The sequence below is a fragment of the Spea bombifrons genome, chromosome 1 (genome assembly GCF_027358695.1).
Source record: "Spea bombifrons isolate aSpeBom1 chromosome 1, aSpeBom1.2.pri, whole genome shotgun sequence".
Lineage (NCBI taxonomy): Eukaryota > Metazoa > Chordata > Amphibia > Anura > Pelobatidae > Spea > Spea bombifrons.
Window position 1 is genome coordinate 142,895,722 of NC_071087.1, and position 17,264 is coordinate 142,912,985.

At 42.5% G+C, this 17,264-nt stretch overlaps 1 protein-coding gene across 2 annotated transcripts in view; it reads left to right on the forward strand.

Annotated features, from left to right (window-relative positions):
• The first annotated feature begins 11,049 nt into the window (after window positions 1-11,049).
• The window catches only part of TNPO1 (transportin 1), a 28,548-nt gene continuing 22,333 nt past the window's right edge, over window positions 11,050-17,264 (forward strand). Inside the window, exons 1-2 of one of the 2 annotated variants that reach the window (XM_053475501.1) lie at window positions 11,050-11,364; window positions 13,670-13,745. In XM_053475501.1, coding sequence (XP_053331476.1) covers window positions 11,260-11,364; window positions 13,670-13,745 — 181 coding nt within the window. In that variant the 5' untranslated portion in view covers window positions 11,050-11,259. The remainder of the gene's footprint in view (window positions 11,365-13,669; window positions 13,746-17,264) is intronic. The other variant, XM_053475508.1, reaches the window with a different exon arrangement.

Here is a 17,264-nt window from a genome sequence, read left to right on the forward strand (position 1 = left end):
TATATATATATATATATACACTATACATTCAGGTTGAGTAAAGATGGCTGAATACCAAACAATATGTTTTCTGAATGAGGCTCAAACAATGATGCATTATAGAGTCTTAGAGATGCTCAGAGTTATCAAATCTGTACTTGTAAGACCGTTCTGGATATTTATTGTACATCCCTAAAAAAACTTGTAATTGTATTATATTGCTGACCATTCTTTTGATTGCTGTTGTGTTTAATACATTTCCACAATCCTGTTTTTGTATAAAGCAAAGATTGGCCATATCGTGGGACATATATAAATAGGAAAATAGAGGATTTGGAATAAGGAAAAGTGTGGTTGTCAGACCCCTCTTCTCCAGGCTCTTCAAATTAATATATGGTGACTTTGTGCACTTTCATGGGGCTTTCATGTTTTGTTTACTCTTTTTAACCCATTCGGACTAACATGTTTTTATACTTGTGGACAGAATGTCTTTGTTCAGCTGTAAGTAACTTCTTACTCAGGGTATCCGCACAAAAGGTATATATTCATATGATAAAGAAAGTATACCCTCAAAGTCAGTTCTATGATTTTGCATAGTAGGTCAAAAATTAGGTAAATGCATTCTCAGATGAACAACATTGTGTTATGATTTATTCAACAAAAATAAAGCCAAAATGGAGAAGCCATGTGTGACAAATTAAGTATACCCAATGATCCAATAGTTTGTAGAACCACCTTAAGCAGCAATAACTTGAAGTAATTCTCTTCTATATGACGTAATCAGTTTCTCACATTGTTGCAGAGAAATTTAGGCACACTCTTCTTTACAATGCTACTTCAGTTCATTGAGGTTTGTGAGCATTTGTGTATGCAGGTTAACGTCTGGATTTTGACTGAGCCATTGCAACACCTTGATTCTTTTCCTTTACAACCATTGTGTTGTAGATTTGCTGGTGTGCTTGGGATCATTCTGCAGTTGCATGACTCAATTTTGTCCAAGCTTTAGCTGTTGGACAGATGATCAGGGCCGCCCGAAATCTAATCTAAACGGCCACTGGGTGCTGATGCCGCCGGCCGGCACTACTTTAATACTTTCTTTTTAAATTTAATATGGCAAGCCGGATCGGCTATTAAATGAAATAGTATGTGATGGCCGCCTAGTGATGGGAGCAGCGTGAGATCACAACGCTGCTCCCATCACTATGCGGCCATCAGATTGTTGGAAATCTAATATAAACGGTTGTGGGTGCTGATGCTGCCGGCCGGCGCTACTTTAATACTTTATTTATTTATTTTTAATATGGCAAGCCGATCCGGCATATTAAATAAATAAAAAAAGGATTAAAGTAGCTCCGGCCGGCTGCATCAGCACCCAGCGGCCGTTTAGATCAGTTTTCCAGCAATCTGATGGCTGCATAGTGATGGGAGCAGCGTGAGGGGTGAAAGCTCCGCCCCCTTGCACTCAGACTGCTGGAGCACCGGATGTCGTGTCACTGACATCCTGTATACATAGAAAACAGTCTGTTGCTACCAGGGGATGGAGGTCTAGACGAAACCCCCCAAAAGTGGAAGTAGAAGGTTAGCAAACCAATTTATTTTTGTACAATAATATATAATATTTTTTTGTATTCGTTAAAAACAAAAAAATAGGTATGTGTGTGTCTATGTAAGTGTGTCCCCAGTGTCACTTCTGTCCCGAATCAGCCCCCCCATGTCATTGCTGTCCCCATTCAGCTCCCCAGTGTCGCCTCTGTCCCCAATCAGCCCCTCCCAGTGTCACCTCTGTCCCCTTTCGACCCCCCATGTCATTGCTGTCCCCATTCAGCTCCCCAGTGTCACCTCTGTCCCCAATCAGACCCTCCCAGTGTCACCTCTGCCCCCCTTCCGCCCCCGTGTCATTGCTGTCTCCATTCAGCTCTTCAGTGTCAGCTCTGTCCCCAATCAGCCCCTCCCAGTGTCACCTCTGTCCCCTTCAGCCCCCGTGTCATTGCTGTCCCCATTCAGCTCTTCAGTGTCAGCTCTGTCCCCAATCAGCCCACTTTAAGGTATGATCCTGGTTGGGTACTCATATTAGCCTTTATAATTTCCCTGCTGCTGTGTACTATACTTCCCATAATCCTCAGCCAGTATTATGGGGGGCATTTAACTGGCTGAGCATCAGGGGGACATTAGGTTTTGCCTTTTTTTACCATTCTTTGTTGCTATTAAATTTACTTATGTTGAGCCACATTTGAATCATATTTGTATTTTTATAATGAATACGCGTTCAGGAAAAGATGGGCATGTATGGTGGGTTGATTCGTGGCACAACGGGCCACTTCACTTGACTTGCCCCCCAGGCCTTAGGCTGCCAGCCCTCCCCTGCAGATGATCTTACATTTGACTCATTCAAACTTTCATGGTCAACTCACTGATTGCAAGGTTCCCAGGTCCTGTGGCTGTAAAACAACCCTTCTACCACCATGCTTGACAGTTGGTATGAGGTGTTTGTGTTTATATGCTGTGTTTCGTATTCACCAGACACAAGGCGCTGTGCATAATGGCCCAAAATCTCCACTTTGGTCTTGTCTGTCCAAAAGTTCCTTGCAACTTTGCAAACCTAAGCCATGCTGCCATGTTCTTTTTAGAGAGAAGAGGCTTTCTTCTGGCAATCCTTCCAAATAAACCATACTTGTTAAGTCTTTTTTCTAATTGTACTGTCATGAACAAGTTTTTTCTAATTGTACTGTCAAGTTACCTGATGCTTGTAGAGTCTGAGATGTAACTCTTGGGTTTTTTGCAATTTCTCTGAGCATTGCACGGTCTGACCTTGAGGTGAATTTGATCCTGGGAAGATTGGCAACTTGAATGTTTTCCTCCTTTTTAATAATCTTTCTTGCTACAGAATGATGGACTCATAACCCTTCCCAGATTGATGGGCAGCAACTATTGCTTCTCTAAAATCATTGCTGATGTCTTTCCTCCTTGGCATTGTGTTAACATATACCTAATTGCTCCAGACCAGCAAACTGCTAAAACTTTGGCTTTTATAGAGCTGATCACACTTGCTGATGATCAATTAACCAGACATTTAATTATCAGCGCCTGTCTGCTACTTAGCATCTTAATTCCTCTAAAAGCAGTGAGGTTGTACTTACCCATGGCTTCTCCATTTTGGGTTTATTTTTGTTGAATAAATCATGTCACGGTGTAATGTGTCATGTGTTGTTGTTCATGTGTTGTTGTGTCATGTGAGGTTGTAGTTACCTAATTTAAGACCTGCTAAGGAACAGATGATTATGCCCTGATATGTAAAACCATAGAATTTAAAAAGGGTGTAGTTTGTTTTTCGTACATCTGTATATTGTGTTTTCAGGACAAGTAGAGCTTTCTCTTTAAACCATATTCATCCATATAACTCATCATTTAGTATGGAATTTTTTTAAAGGGAAAATGTTAAAACACACTGTTTTATAGTTTTTACCGCTTATAAATTGTACGCAAGTAGTGCAAATGAAAACCCAAAATATATTCATACACGTGTCCTGAGTTTGGATACGCCTCATGTGTAGGATTTTCATTTATTTTGGCAGTTATAGGTGCCCATATGTTTATTTCTTTAAATTATTTCATACTATTATTAATTATTTTATTCAAGCATTATCATTTTCACTTATTTTTGCCGCAGCTAGCAGACTGTAAAATGATCTCCCGTGCACCAGCAGGGATTTTGTCCTAATGTTGCGTATTATAGAGCGTATTATTGCATCCTCTGGCGTCAGCTGCCAGAATTTTGGGACATAGACCCAAAGGGTTTCAAAATGGACCTCTTTCATCTAGAGCTATAGAGAAAATGTATTTAAAATTGTGAAGAACCCCTTTGGAGTCACTGTTAATAATCAGTTAAAGTCACATCCTCATTTCACCTATTTCTCCCGATTTGGCATTTTCTGATCCTTCTTCCCCTTTGTACTATTCAATGCTTTTGGGGGTTTATTCACTAAAGGGACAGTTGTCACGTGAGTTTGCAGAAGAGTTGCGGTTTTAACACTGCTCATTATGAAGTGCCATCAGTAGCAGGTTTCTCCAGCTAGAATGGTTGAGCTGCCCCTGTATCATGTATAATTTATTAGGTGAAGAGACTGGAGAAATATCACTGATTTAACTATGCATTACAGAGCCCATCTCTTCTTGCAGCAGAAGCGTATTGGGGATGAGCCTTCATAGCTTATAGGGTTGAAGTATAACTGTCCTGCAAATCCTTCTGTCAACTCTTCCTTTTATGAAGAGACCCCTTGTGAATTTCTCTTTCAATTTATTCTCCAATTGCCCTTCATAGTTTCCCCTCCAATTAATATCTATTATGATTTTGATTCCCTGTGTAACATTTCCTTCCCTCTTCTATATATTTTTCACTCTGTCCCTCTTTCTAATTTTTTGCTCCTTCCTCCCCATTTTCAATGACAGGGCCCAGCCCCTGGACATAACCAAACCACCATTGAGTGGCATTGTGGCAATAATTTTTCAGTTTGTGTCCAACCACACAATGTAAAAACACACTGTGTCTCCTCAGCTGCATGTCCTTCCTAGTGAGGGATCCACATATTATTATTATTATCCACAATTATTATTATTATTACCCACAAATATTTCCCTGATGGCTGTGTTCTGAGAGCTCATCCTGCCTTCCTCTCTTCATATTTCCTTCTCACCATACAATACCACCAGCCCTTGTACATTTCTGTTCTTTTTCTCCTCGTCGGATCTGGACTAGAATCAAAAGAAGCCTTCAAGTGTGTCAGAAATAGTTTTTCCACTTGTGGAGCTAGATCGATTTTTACAGTTTATCTCTATTTATATTTAGGTGAAACTTACACTTTACCTTGGGAGACATTTATATTTCTTTTTCAAGGTAAGTTAAGCTTTTCAAAGATGAGTAATATAACACAAACTGTGCATCACATAATGAGTTAATGTTACAAATATAGAAACATGTAACAAACACATATTCTTTCCTGGTAGATGCCAAATATTTTAAATGAAAGTAAAATAAATATTGTAGTATGCAAAAGTTCACCAGCCGTTTTGTGTTTAAATAAATATATATATATATATATATATATATATATATATGTATATATACACACCGGTATGTGTTTTGATTTTTGTTTTGTGTGTGTGACAGGTCCAGGAGCACATGTCTGACATGTGGTGTTCATAGCGGTGAGGCTTTTGTCAGGAATGGTAAAGGAACACGGCTGATGTGACAGCTCCATTACACTAAACATTTTTTTTTGTTATAGCACATAGTGATTGCAGTGGTGTAGTTATGTTGGGCACTGCACTATCCCTGACCCAGGACAGCACCCCAGCATCTACCTCTGTGGCTATTGTCCTTTCTAGTGAGAGGCATGATATGCCCGTTACATGTAGACAAGGCCCTTCATACTGTAACTGAGTAACTGTACATGCAGTAACTGAGCTAGTTGGGGAGCTAAGAGACCATACCTGGGAACTTTATGGCTCCAGCTACCCGGAGCCCTCTCTTGCGGGACATGGGCAGGAAGTCCTGGCGTCAGTGGACTGTCTCGCTGACGATGATGCGTGGTCCCACTGATGTAAGTGGGCGTTACAGCTGGGGACATCAGTGGGTAATCGGCGGGAAGTGGAGTACTGCTCCTGAGACGCCGAGTTTTTCTGGAAACCACCCAGAGATCCAGAGAAGTGACTCTTCTCAACCAACTGACCAAGTTTGCTGCCTTGGTGTTAAACTTGACGCTGCTCTCTCCTTCATCCATTCCCTCACAAATCCTGCCAACATCTCTCGAATTCGGCCAATCCTCACAAAGAAATAACTAAAATATTAATCCACTTCCTTGTGATATCCAGTCTGGATAATTCCAACTCCCTGCTAACTGGTCTCCACCTCTCCTGCCTTTCACCAAATCCATCCTCAACACTGCAGCTAGATTAATCTTTCTCTGTCAAATTCAAAATCAAATTCAAACTTCTGAGCCCTTAACAACTCTGCACCCTCAACATCTCTACCCTCCTATCCAAATACACCCTCAACCTCCTTCTTTGTTTCTCTGCGTCTCCCTTCTACTGTCATTACCTCTTCCCACTCCTGTATTCAGGATTTCACCCGTGCTATACCCCTTCTCTGAAATTCCCTTCCTTGTTCTGTCAGATTTTCTCCCTCGTACGTGACTTTAAAAAAGCTCTCTGAAAAGCCCTTTTTTTTAGAGAAGCGTAACCGTTCTTCCTAACACTCTCAGCCAGCATCCTAATCAAGCCATCTGAATGACCAACAATATCTACAGCTCATCCTGACTCCATCCGAGCAGTCCTCTCCTGCCGTTTCACCACCGACTAGATTGAGTCCTCTTCTCCTTTTGTACCAGTTTGTTATTGTTTCTGATTTTAAAATATTCTACCGACTCTGTTGTAACAGCGCTACAGAGTCTGCTGACACTATATAAATGAATGTAATGTAATGTCCCCTTTCTAAATTGAATAAGATAGTTGGCAACTTGCACTGACTTTCTTTAATGGTGACTTCAATAAGGACTAACCCAGATAGATGTTAGCATAATTAAGTGTCTGGCGCAATAAGAATATTACAGAAGCAACTGGGAAATACCATTTGGACTAACCTCTTATCCCCATAAATATACCTGTGTTCTTTCTTGTTAATAATATATAATTATGCTGAATGGATGGCATTATTAAACATTACATAAACAGCAAGCAATGTGGCACCACCTGCTGAGTTTAATTAAAATTGCTACACGGGTAATTCCCATACCAAAATCATTACCATCAAAACCAATGGATTCATAATAGCCACATTAGACATAATGTATAAACGTTACATTAAACTATCATAGTACTTACCTTACTGTGAGGGTGTTAGAAAAATGGAACAATTTCCCATCAGAAGTGGTAGAGGCTAATACATTGAGGGAGCTTAAACATGTATGGGATAGGCATAGAGCTATCCCAAATCTAAGACAAGACCAAGGACTGATTAACGTTTGAATCTTTACATCAGGGAAAATGGGCAGAGTAAACGGGCTAAATGGTTCTTATCAGCCGACAAATTCTGTATTTCTATAATAACTGTTTGTTATTCTGTAACTTCTGTAACTATATCTTAAATGTGCTATTCTAACTACTCTGCTGAATGAAGCACTTTTGTAACGAGAGGTAGAATTGTAACCATCACTCCTAGTACTATTGGATGCACAAAACCTTCCCAGATTTAATCTTCTGGGAAGCCTTTGGTGTCTGTGGGGATTTCTGTTTATTCAGCCAAAAGAGCATTTGTCAGGCACTGGTGTTGGATGAGAATGGGGTTAAGGTCAGGGTTCTGTGTGGGCCGCTCGAGTTCCTCCACATGAAAACACACAAAACCATCTCTTTATGGAGCTTGCTTTGTCCAGGGGGTCAGTCATGCCGAACAGAAAGGGTCTTCCCCAAACTGGTGCCCCAAAGTTGGAAGCATACAATTGACTAAAATGTCTTTGTATGCTGTAGATTTAAATATCCTTTAGATTGTAAACTCGTTTGAGCAGGGCCCTCCTCACCTGTTGTTTCAGTAACACAAAGTGTTATGTTATATACTACTTGTTATGTTCTGTCTACCGATTGTACAGCATTATGGAATACTATGGCACTATATAAAACAATAAATAATAATAAAAATTACCCTATACTGGAACAAAGAGGCCGAAGCCCCGAACACAGCCCCAGGCCATTATCCCTCCTCCACCAAACTTTACAGTAGGCACCATGCATTTCAGTAGGTAGCATTCTCCTGGCATTCACCAAACACAGATCTGTCCATCACACTTCTACATAGTGAAATGTGATTCGTCACTCCAGAGAACATGATTCCACTGCTATGTGCTTTACATTAGACTTGTGCAAATGGGTCCGAAAATTTTCCGTTTTTTTTACCCATTCGTTCTCAGACAATGAATTCTGCTTCCTGCTTATTTCAGATGAAAGTCTGGGCTCATTGTGGAAACAAAATGTGTTGTTTGACACTTATATTTACACTCACCCTCTAACACTCTTATAGTCTCTCGCTCTCTCACTCATTTTGGTTCACTATCGCTCTCATGCGCTCTTAATGTCTCTCTACGTTCCCTGCTGACCACATCCGCTTCCATGTCTTGCAGCTCCACTCTGCATATTCTTGTTCTCCTCTCTTCTTTTTTTCATTCTAATCTGCCCGGACACAACATCCCGGCAAGCTTCTGCCAAAATGGAGGAGCTTCTGATGATGTCCTCTTCCTCTCACTCCTCCAAACATCGGAGTGGACATCACCAGATGCTCCGCCATTTTGGTGGCAGTTCATACAGGGTTATCGTAGCGCAAAATGGTGGAGCTTATGGTGACGTTCTCTTCCCGATTCTCCAATCAGGGGAGGGCCATCACCAGAAGCTCTGCCATTTTGGGGGAAGTTTCAAGCTCTACCATTTTGGTAGGAGTTCACAGAAGATTATTCTAGTAGGAAATTGTACAGCTTGCGGTGACATCCTCTCCCCCGACCAAATTGGGGGAGCGAACATCACGGGAAGCTCCACCATTTTGGTGGAAGTTATGTCCGTGGAGATGCGGACTGAGAAAGAAGAGAGAAGAACAATAAGATGAAGAGCAAGAAGATGCAAGACACGGAAGTGGAACTGTGAGACACGAAGCGAAGCTGCGAGACACAGAAGCAGAAGTGGTCAAAAAAAAGTTAGGGATACATGCAGAGAGTGTGAGAGAGTGTGAGTGAAACACCATGAAAAATGAAAAGCTTTTTTCCTTTTTTTTTTTTTTTTTTAATTTCCTGGGTGGCTGGCCTGGTTTTTTGGACATTCGTACGAATTAAAGAAGTCTGCTAATTTTCTTAAATTTGCCACATAGATGAATCAAAATGCACAAGTCAACTTTACACCACTCCAACCAACACTTGGCATTGCACATAGTGATCTTCGGCTTTTGACACAGAGTGTTTGTGCTGATGTTGCTTCTGGAGACAGTTTGAAAGTCTGTACAGAGGACGGGTGATTTTTACACACTACACTGCTCAGGACTCGGTGGTCACGCTCTGTGAGTGTGGGTGGTATATCACTTTGTGGCTGAGCTATTGTTACTCCTAGATGTTTCCACTTCTGGCGAGCCCTACACTCTGTCCGCCATTATCACGTCTTCCCACTCATATGTCTAGAATTCTATCTGTACAACACATACCATATAAGACGACCCCCCAAAATCTGAATATTAATTAATGAAAAAAAGAAAAAGCCTGAATATAAGACAACCCTATAGGAAAAAAGTTTTACTAGTAAATGTTAATTCATGTAAACTATGTGAACATTTTTTTTTAATAAAAGCTATGATTGAAAAAAATATTTTGTTTTTTTATTTCCTTTTTTTTTCAACCTGCCCCTCCAGTTATGCACATCTGCCCCCTGGCTTGCCAATCTGCCCCAGAAATGCCTTTTACCCCCTATATGCCACTGTGCCCCATGATATGCCTTTTAACCCTCTAAATGCCACTGTGCCCCATGATATGCCTTTTGACCCCCTATGTGCCACTCTGCCTCCAGAATTGCCTTATACCCCTATATGCCACTCCGGCATTTAGGTGGTTAAAGGGCATATTATGGGGCAGAGTGGCATATAGGGAGGTAAAAGGCATTTCAGGAGGCAGAGTGGCGTATAGAGGGTTAAAAGGCATTTCTGGAGGCAGAGTGGCATTAAGGAGGTTAAAAGGCATTTCACAGAGCACTCTGCCTCCAGAAATGCCTTATGCCCCCCATTTAACACTCCTTCCCCCTCCCTCCTCCAAACTTACCGGAGCTTCTGAGTCCCCGGTGCGTAGTCAGGGCAGCGTGTAGAGCTCTACGCGATTCGCGTAGACAACTTCCGCTGCAGCCGGGAGGAGGTGCGGTTAGCAGCGGGGGTTGTCTGCGTCCATCGCGCAGACCATCCCCGGCTGTCAGAGATCACAGGGAACTCCCCAATACCCTCAACCTGCGTCCCGGAGAAAATCTTTCCCACCTTCACTTTATTGATCAGCCCTTGAGAGCACAGTATGGAGGGACTAACCAATACAGGTGAGCATGATTTTGTCCCCAGTCTGGGCACCAAAAGAAGAGAAAGATGTGTAGATTAAAGAGGGTGACTTGGGATGTAGAGTGATAACTCTTTCAGGTAACAGGGGTCCATCTTAAAATACATTCTCCAGTTAATAGGAAGCCAATGGAGAGAGTGGAGAATAGGTCTGATAAGTGGGGCTAATTTGTCTGGCTGTTGCATCTTGGACCATCTGTAGGCGATGAGGTTCTTTCTCTGGGAGGCCTAGGTATAGAGCGTTGCAGTGATTCAGACGAGATGTCACAAAATTATGGATCGGGGCGGCAGTGTCCTCAGGTGAGATTAGGTGCTTTATCCTGGCTATGTTCCTTAGATTAAAGAAGGCAGATTTAGTTTTTTAAGTGACAAACCGCTGTCAAGCAACACTCCAAGGTTTTGCACTTCGCTTGATCTGGATATCTCTGAATCACTGAGTTTTATACTGGGAGGGTTGCCGTTTAACAGGATTGGTGAAGTTATCCTTTTACCTCTGATTAGCAGGACTTCTGTCTTATCAGGGTTTACCTTTAACCAACTAGTTTTCATCCATTGTAGGAGATCTGCTAGGCATGTGTAGGTTAGAGGTGTTGGATCCTCAGTTCCCGGTGTAAAGGAAAGATAAAGTTGTGTATCATCCGCATAGCAGTGATATCCTAAACCACGACAACCGATTAACCACATTATATAACAGTCCCTCCCAGACTGCATAGACCTTGCAAGCACTCAGTTAGACTCTGATGATCAATGGTGTGAAATGCAGCTGATAGATCTAGAAGAATTAGCATTGAGTAATCACTCTTGTCTCTTGCCATCAGCATACTTCATTTGTTAGGCTGTCTGGTACATTAAACTGTCCCTTTAATGCTACTGTCCAATTTGTATATTGTCAGCTTCTTTACGATTGTTAACTTTGTATTTCCTTCTGTTGCGATTGCGCTAAAACATCTGCGGACAGCATGTTGTGTGATATTTCCTTTGGGGAGCTTATGACTGCATCCCACAGGCACTAGGACCCTGCAGCTACCAGTCATTATCCGGCGGGCTCTAGGACCGCGCCGCTTCAGGTATTTCCCCGTCAGGCCGCTCCACCCCGCCCCCTCCCCGTCAGTCTCCTCGCGCCCGCCGCACCGTGTGAGTGTCCCTGCGCCGTGACTCGCGCACTCAGCATGGAGTACGAGTGGAAGCCGGACGAGCAGGGCCTCCAGCAGATCCTGCAGCTGCTCAAGGAGTCGCAGTCACCTGACACAAACATCCAGAGATCAGTGCAGCAAGTATCCTTTCTGTGAAGCGGTAACTCGGTACCGGGCGGGTCCGTGACAGTGAATGGCGGCAGCGGAGAGGCCGCGGCCTAGGGTCCTGGGCTAAGTGCCTGGTGTGTGGGCTTTTGCTCACCTTGGAACGTATGTGCTGGGATGCTCTCAGGGCCCAATGAAGGGCTGAGGATTGGATTTGCCGGCTCCCGCCTCGGAAGTGCGTCTGTAGGCCTTTGGGCCCTGTCGGACGCCTGTTGCCGGGTGTGCGTGCAGTCAGGTGGAGAAGGCCACGCAGAAGCCGTCTAAATGTCCAGTCTAGACTTCCAGTGACCCGTCAAGCGCGCCTGGCTCGGGGTGAACATTATTCCGTGACCCTGTGGCCTTTCGCGACCTCGCACTTCCCGCCACACCCGGCGCGGCCTCTCCAGGCTCTAGAATTCCATCTGTATCACGTCGGAAGCAGCTTGCTTCTAATGGGAGACCCGGTTTGGCTGTACTCGGGCCCGGCCTCACACGCAGACACTGGCCGAGATGAGGAAACGGGGTAAATCGGCCTTAAGTGCAGACAACGTGAGGGTGTGATGGGCTCACATGGTCTGCGACATAGTGTATGGGATAGGCGGATGTGCGGGGTTATTGCTCGGGGGCATCAGTTTTATAGCCTTCACAAACCTCTCTGACATGTGAATGTATCAGTTAACATCACTTACATCCTGTTTGTGTATCTCACTGCTGAGAGGGTGGTATGTAAGTGGAACAGCCTCCCGTCAGATGTGGTAGTGTTTGGGAGTTTAAGCATGCATGGGACAGACGTAAAGCTATCCTGAATCTAAGACCTGACCAGGAAATGATTAAGATCCGAGTCTCTACATCAGGAGAAAAGGGCTGAATGCTCATCTGCTGTCAGCCTCCATGTTTCCGTCCATCTGATTGTGTTAATAAAGTTTTTTGCGCTGTGTGCGATGCGCACAGTAACGTTTTGCTCAGCGCTGCCGCTCTAACGCAGCTTCCTTTTAGTCATATCCTGTTTGTAGCAAATGTTTCTATTAAACTCCTCGTCTTTACTGCCTGTCAGAGCGATTCCTTTCACATGAAATAAAGAACATCGATTTCCCTCCAGCTTTATCACATGCCTCAGTGTGAACACCGCTAGAAAGCTAAATCCAATGGCTTCCCAGGGCATTGTAGCATCTGTGCGATAACTGCCACACGGGTGCAAATCAGCCCCTCTTGCATGCGTGTAAGGTGCGTGTAATATGTAGTTAAATCCTGTATGTAGATCTCACAACAACGCAAACCTTTTTTTTACCCATAATAGCGATCTGTAGGCAGCTCCTTGGTAAGAAATGTAACTTTAGGTAGGACTCTCCAAACCCAGGTACTTCGAAGTGGGGGGCTAAGCAATATATGGCCATATAGTGACGGAGCCCCCAATATTTATTGCTCAGGTGCTTTTTCTTGCTTTGTTGTCTGTCCATAGACTTGTGCTGGGCTCGGTTGAGTCTCTACTTGTTGAACATGCGTAGCTAGTACTCTGGGGAAATGTGACAGGGCCAGCTTAGAAATTGGCAGCATTGGTCGATTACTATACACAAGTGTCGAGTACACTGATGGTACTTTGCATAACAAGCTTGTAAAGCAACAGTTGAGTCATTAAAAAAAATCTTTGCTATTATCAGCCTTTAAGCATATTATTAATGTTTGGCATGTTCCTGGTAACACGCTTTGTAATTAAGCTCCGTATAAAGATACCATGCCTCCGTCTGTGCGTTTATAGATGGAGTGCTTGCTTGACGATGTTTTAGGGACATCATCTTGGAACCTGTCACTCGCCTCCTAGTTATTAATAAAACGAACCATGAAGAGTAAAAATAGATGCAGCTGATGGAGGTGGAATATTCTTTGTTTAGAGCAGCGCCTGGTAGTGTCTGCAAAATGTAAAGATGTATATTAAAGATGTAGTTCTGGCGTCTTCTAATTTCTCAGGAGACGCAAATTTTTAAACCGACACACCGCAAGCTAGTTTTAATAAACATAGTTATTCTGTTTGACTGCCATAATTCAGTTACCGCACTGCACGTATAAATGCTTTAATTAAGCCTCTCCTCATGTATGAGAATTTGACACGACCCCGTTTTCATGTTTGTCTTGTGTTATCGCCCCTCGTACAGCGGCCAGAAAGCAAAGGTGTAAATAATAAACCCACCTGCAGTCTTCCCGCTGTCTTCTGCAGCAGGGACACAGAGGAGCTCGTTGTTCTTATTACTGATGTCAGTGTAATCAGAACATGCCACGGATTGTCCTTAACATTAACCTTTTTCAGAAATTGGAGCAGCTCAACCAGTTCCCGGACTTCAACAACTATTTGATTTTTGTCCTCACGAAGTTAAAATCTGAAGGTAAAGGTTTTGCATTTAATGAGCGTGGCTTTCCGCACATCAGCCTTTTGTTTCTGGCTTTGTGTGCTTAGCGTTTAAATCTTGTGAATAATTATGAGTCGACAATGTTAGCCAGTTAAATACTGCAGAGTTAATGGTGTTTTAACGTCTCGTTTTGTGAACGGCAAAGAATGTCCAGCGGAGCTCCGTGCGAAGGTAAGTCATAAGGACAGCCGGTTACAGAAAGAGGTCTGTGATGCAAGACGTTTTGTGACTGTGTTCATGCAGCTCCTGACAGTCTGTCAATGATTCCCCCCCCCATATTCTTTGCGCAGCAAACCCCCCAATCCCATCCTGGTCTCTCTGTATCTTTAAGTCTTTCTAATATGTGCTGGATCTGGGATATATTTGTACACCAAATTAATGAAAGTATACTTCAGATCTGTTTTCATGGTAAATCTTGCTATGTTGAAAAACCACTTCTAGTTTTATGCTTGACAGCTGCAGATTAGCTCTATAAAACCATGTTTCAAAAATACTACGGTAAATACGTGGGTTCCATACATTGCGTCAACAGGGCTCTGCTTGGGCAGCAGCGACCTATTACTTCCCACGGTGCATGATGGGTAATGTTTGATAGAATTATACACGTCTTAACTCTGGCTATAAGGGACTGTTTGTGTAAGTGTGTAAAATATATATATCTATCACACACGTGAGAATGTTAAGGGAGACGGCTGTATACGGATCTTCATGAACTCAAGCGGCCCTTATATTCTACGTTTTCTATATGCAATGAGTGGACTCCGTAACACAGGCTGAACCTCAGACATATTATAATGTGCGTCTCATGTATAGCTGCTTGACTGGAAAACTTAAGATATATTCAGGCCTAGCTTGGCCAGGGGGATTGAAAGGTGGGCTGCGGCTTTCTTTAGTGTTATACCAGCCTCTATTCTATTTACATTTAGTTTGGTAAAGGACCGGTTATAGACCAACTTTATCCTTTCTGATAAATGTAACCAAAACTAGGACTGATATTTGTGCCTCGCTGAATCCTGTACACTTACCCCACGCCATGTTCCTGGCTGAGAAACTTCCAAAGTATATGCAGCCATAGATACAGATTTTTGCATCTTTTATACTAGCTTCTCAGGCTATGGATTCTATAGACATCTCTGTGCAAGTCACCTGGCATGGGCTCCAAACATCCACACGTGGACCGCCTCTGTGTAAGTGACATTGGAGGAGGGGAGTCTATATATTTTGTAGTTTCTGGCTGAGGCATGACTTGTAACAGACAATAGCTTGCGCTTGACGTACAGCATTGCTTTCATTTCTCCTGATTTGTGGAAACAGAGGAAATCGCCTAAAATTCCCTTCATGGTTCCTCTGGTGACAAGTGATTAAAATACGTTTTGCGTCTTGTGACAGCGGTGCAAGTTTCTCAGCTTTTGTGTCTGGACGTACGCTCTCAGGATTGCACCTGTTGGAGTTGGAAAGGGTAGAGCACTGTGAATGCTTTGCTGGATAATATTCATGTCTATTCTGTGAGAGTTCTGCTTTAAACACCAGGGGTTGGCACATTTCCGCCGTATCTGTGAGCCAGGCAGGTTTTAAGAGCCACCTTAATATCTGTAATGAGCCAGGAAGGTGACACTTCTGTAGCGATTAATGAAAAATAAGTGTTTCCTGACATCTGAATTAGTCCTTCTGACTCCTCATCTCATAATAAAATCTTCCTGTACATTTTGATGCTTTATATAACATATAATTTACATAAAGATGAACCTACCCTTTAAATGTCACCATTAGAACTGTATAATTAGCATTACTTAACAATGCTGTTATGTATGCTGCTTCTTACTATTAGTGTGTTTGGTATTTGTATATAGGAAAAATAAAAATGCTATATATATGTTTTAACTGAACGTTTATATCGGATTTTAATTTAACGAATCTCACAAAATGGCTTTTAACCCCTTAAGGACAATGGGCGGCCCCTAAACCCATTGAAAACAATGCATTTTGAGCCCGTACATGTACGGGCTTTGTCATTAAGGGGTTAAGGTTTTTTTTTTTACTGAAGCGTGGGTGTCCTACCTTGTAAAGGGTTGTGATTTTGGGCCCGGGCTCCATTAGCTCTACTGCGGTGAATAGGGAATGACTGCCTACGGTGACGGCCATTCAGGCCTGCAGATAACAGAAAGATGTATGAAATAAAAGCTACTCCTCTGTGATGCTGCGCTATATTACTGGATATGACGCTATTCAATACTTTCACCGATACTTGCCTCTTTAATGTTGGACGTTATAGGATTTGTGTGCTAATGGGATGTTTCATGGGTTTAGCTTTCATAGAATAAAGCTGTTGTGTATTAGAGTTCCTTCCTTCAAGCGATAGAAGTAATATTTATGATAAAGGGGCGTTCCAGCCGTCGTGCACTTTTAGTGTTTGATAGCGGGGTGTCCCTTTTTAAATGAACTTTTTCTTTTTTGCGTGAGCGCCACCAATTCGCTTGCCTCATCCCCGTCTGCTTACATTGCTGAAGACGTTTGGCTGAAAACATTTTCTGTGCGTGTGTAAAGGGGGTGCTTCGCCATCATATGCATTTACGTGTTTGGCCCTCCACTTACTGTTCACCTGTTGCGAGACATGTTTGAGTCGGATTGACAATGAGGTGTGATGTAGGAAGTAACACAAAGCTTGAAATAAATGTGTATAGTTCTAGGATAAAGTGATTTCATATAGTGATATCTCCTTTGTTCTCGGTTAAAATGATTTAATTGCGTGGATGGTTTAGTTTGATGAATTGGTAAATTGGGTTCTGGTGTGTTTTGCTGATGTAGTTTTAGTGAAATCGGCTGTTTATGTTGTAAACGTGAACACATTGAACACATCCAGCAATGCAGCGGCTATTCACAAAGCCCCGCTGAATGGAACTTCTTTCAATAGGACCCATTGTGCATGATTTTTCTTCCCTTTCTGTTTTTTTGTTTTTCTGTGCTTTTCTACTACTTTCTCTCTGTAGAATATAAAATTACAATTATACAGGACAAAAACCAGCCGTTGTGAATTTGGGGTAACTTCAAGCCTTTGCATCTTTTTTTCTCCTTTTAATGTTTGCGTTGCCAAATAGCACTTAAGTGTTAAAGTCTTCAATAGTAGAATTCCTCGTAGACAAAAGCATTGATTGCGTTTTCTAGCACGTTAAGCAAATAAACCTTTGTTTGAGGGTCTCTAGGGCGGCACCCTGTCAGTGCTTGGCTGTGTCACATGACACTTAAGCCTTCCCTGAAAGTTATGAATGACGTTTTTTTATAATTAAAAGAATTCCAACAAGGCTTTAATTAGTCAACATTTCTAGGAAGGATTTCAAATGCCGTGTTTAGTTACTGAAGTATTTAATTCTTCCTGATTGGTTACCATCAGCAATAGAGAACTTTAAGCAATCAGGAGGATCGTTTAAGGATTGTGATTGTTGGGCGCTGGTGTAATTTGTGTGGTTGGACTGACCCTCGTTTCTGCAGTGTAAAGCA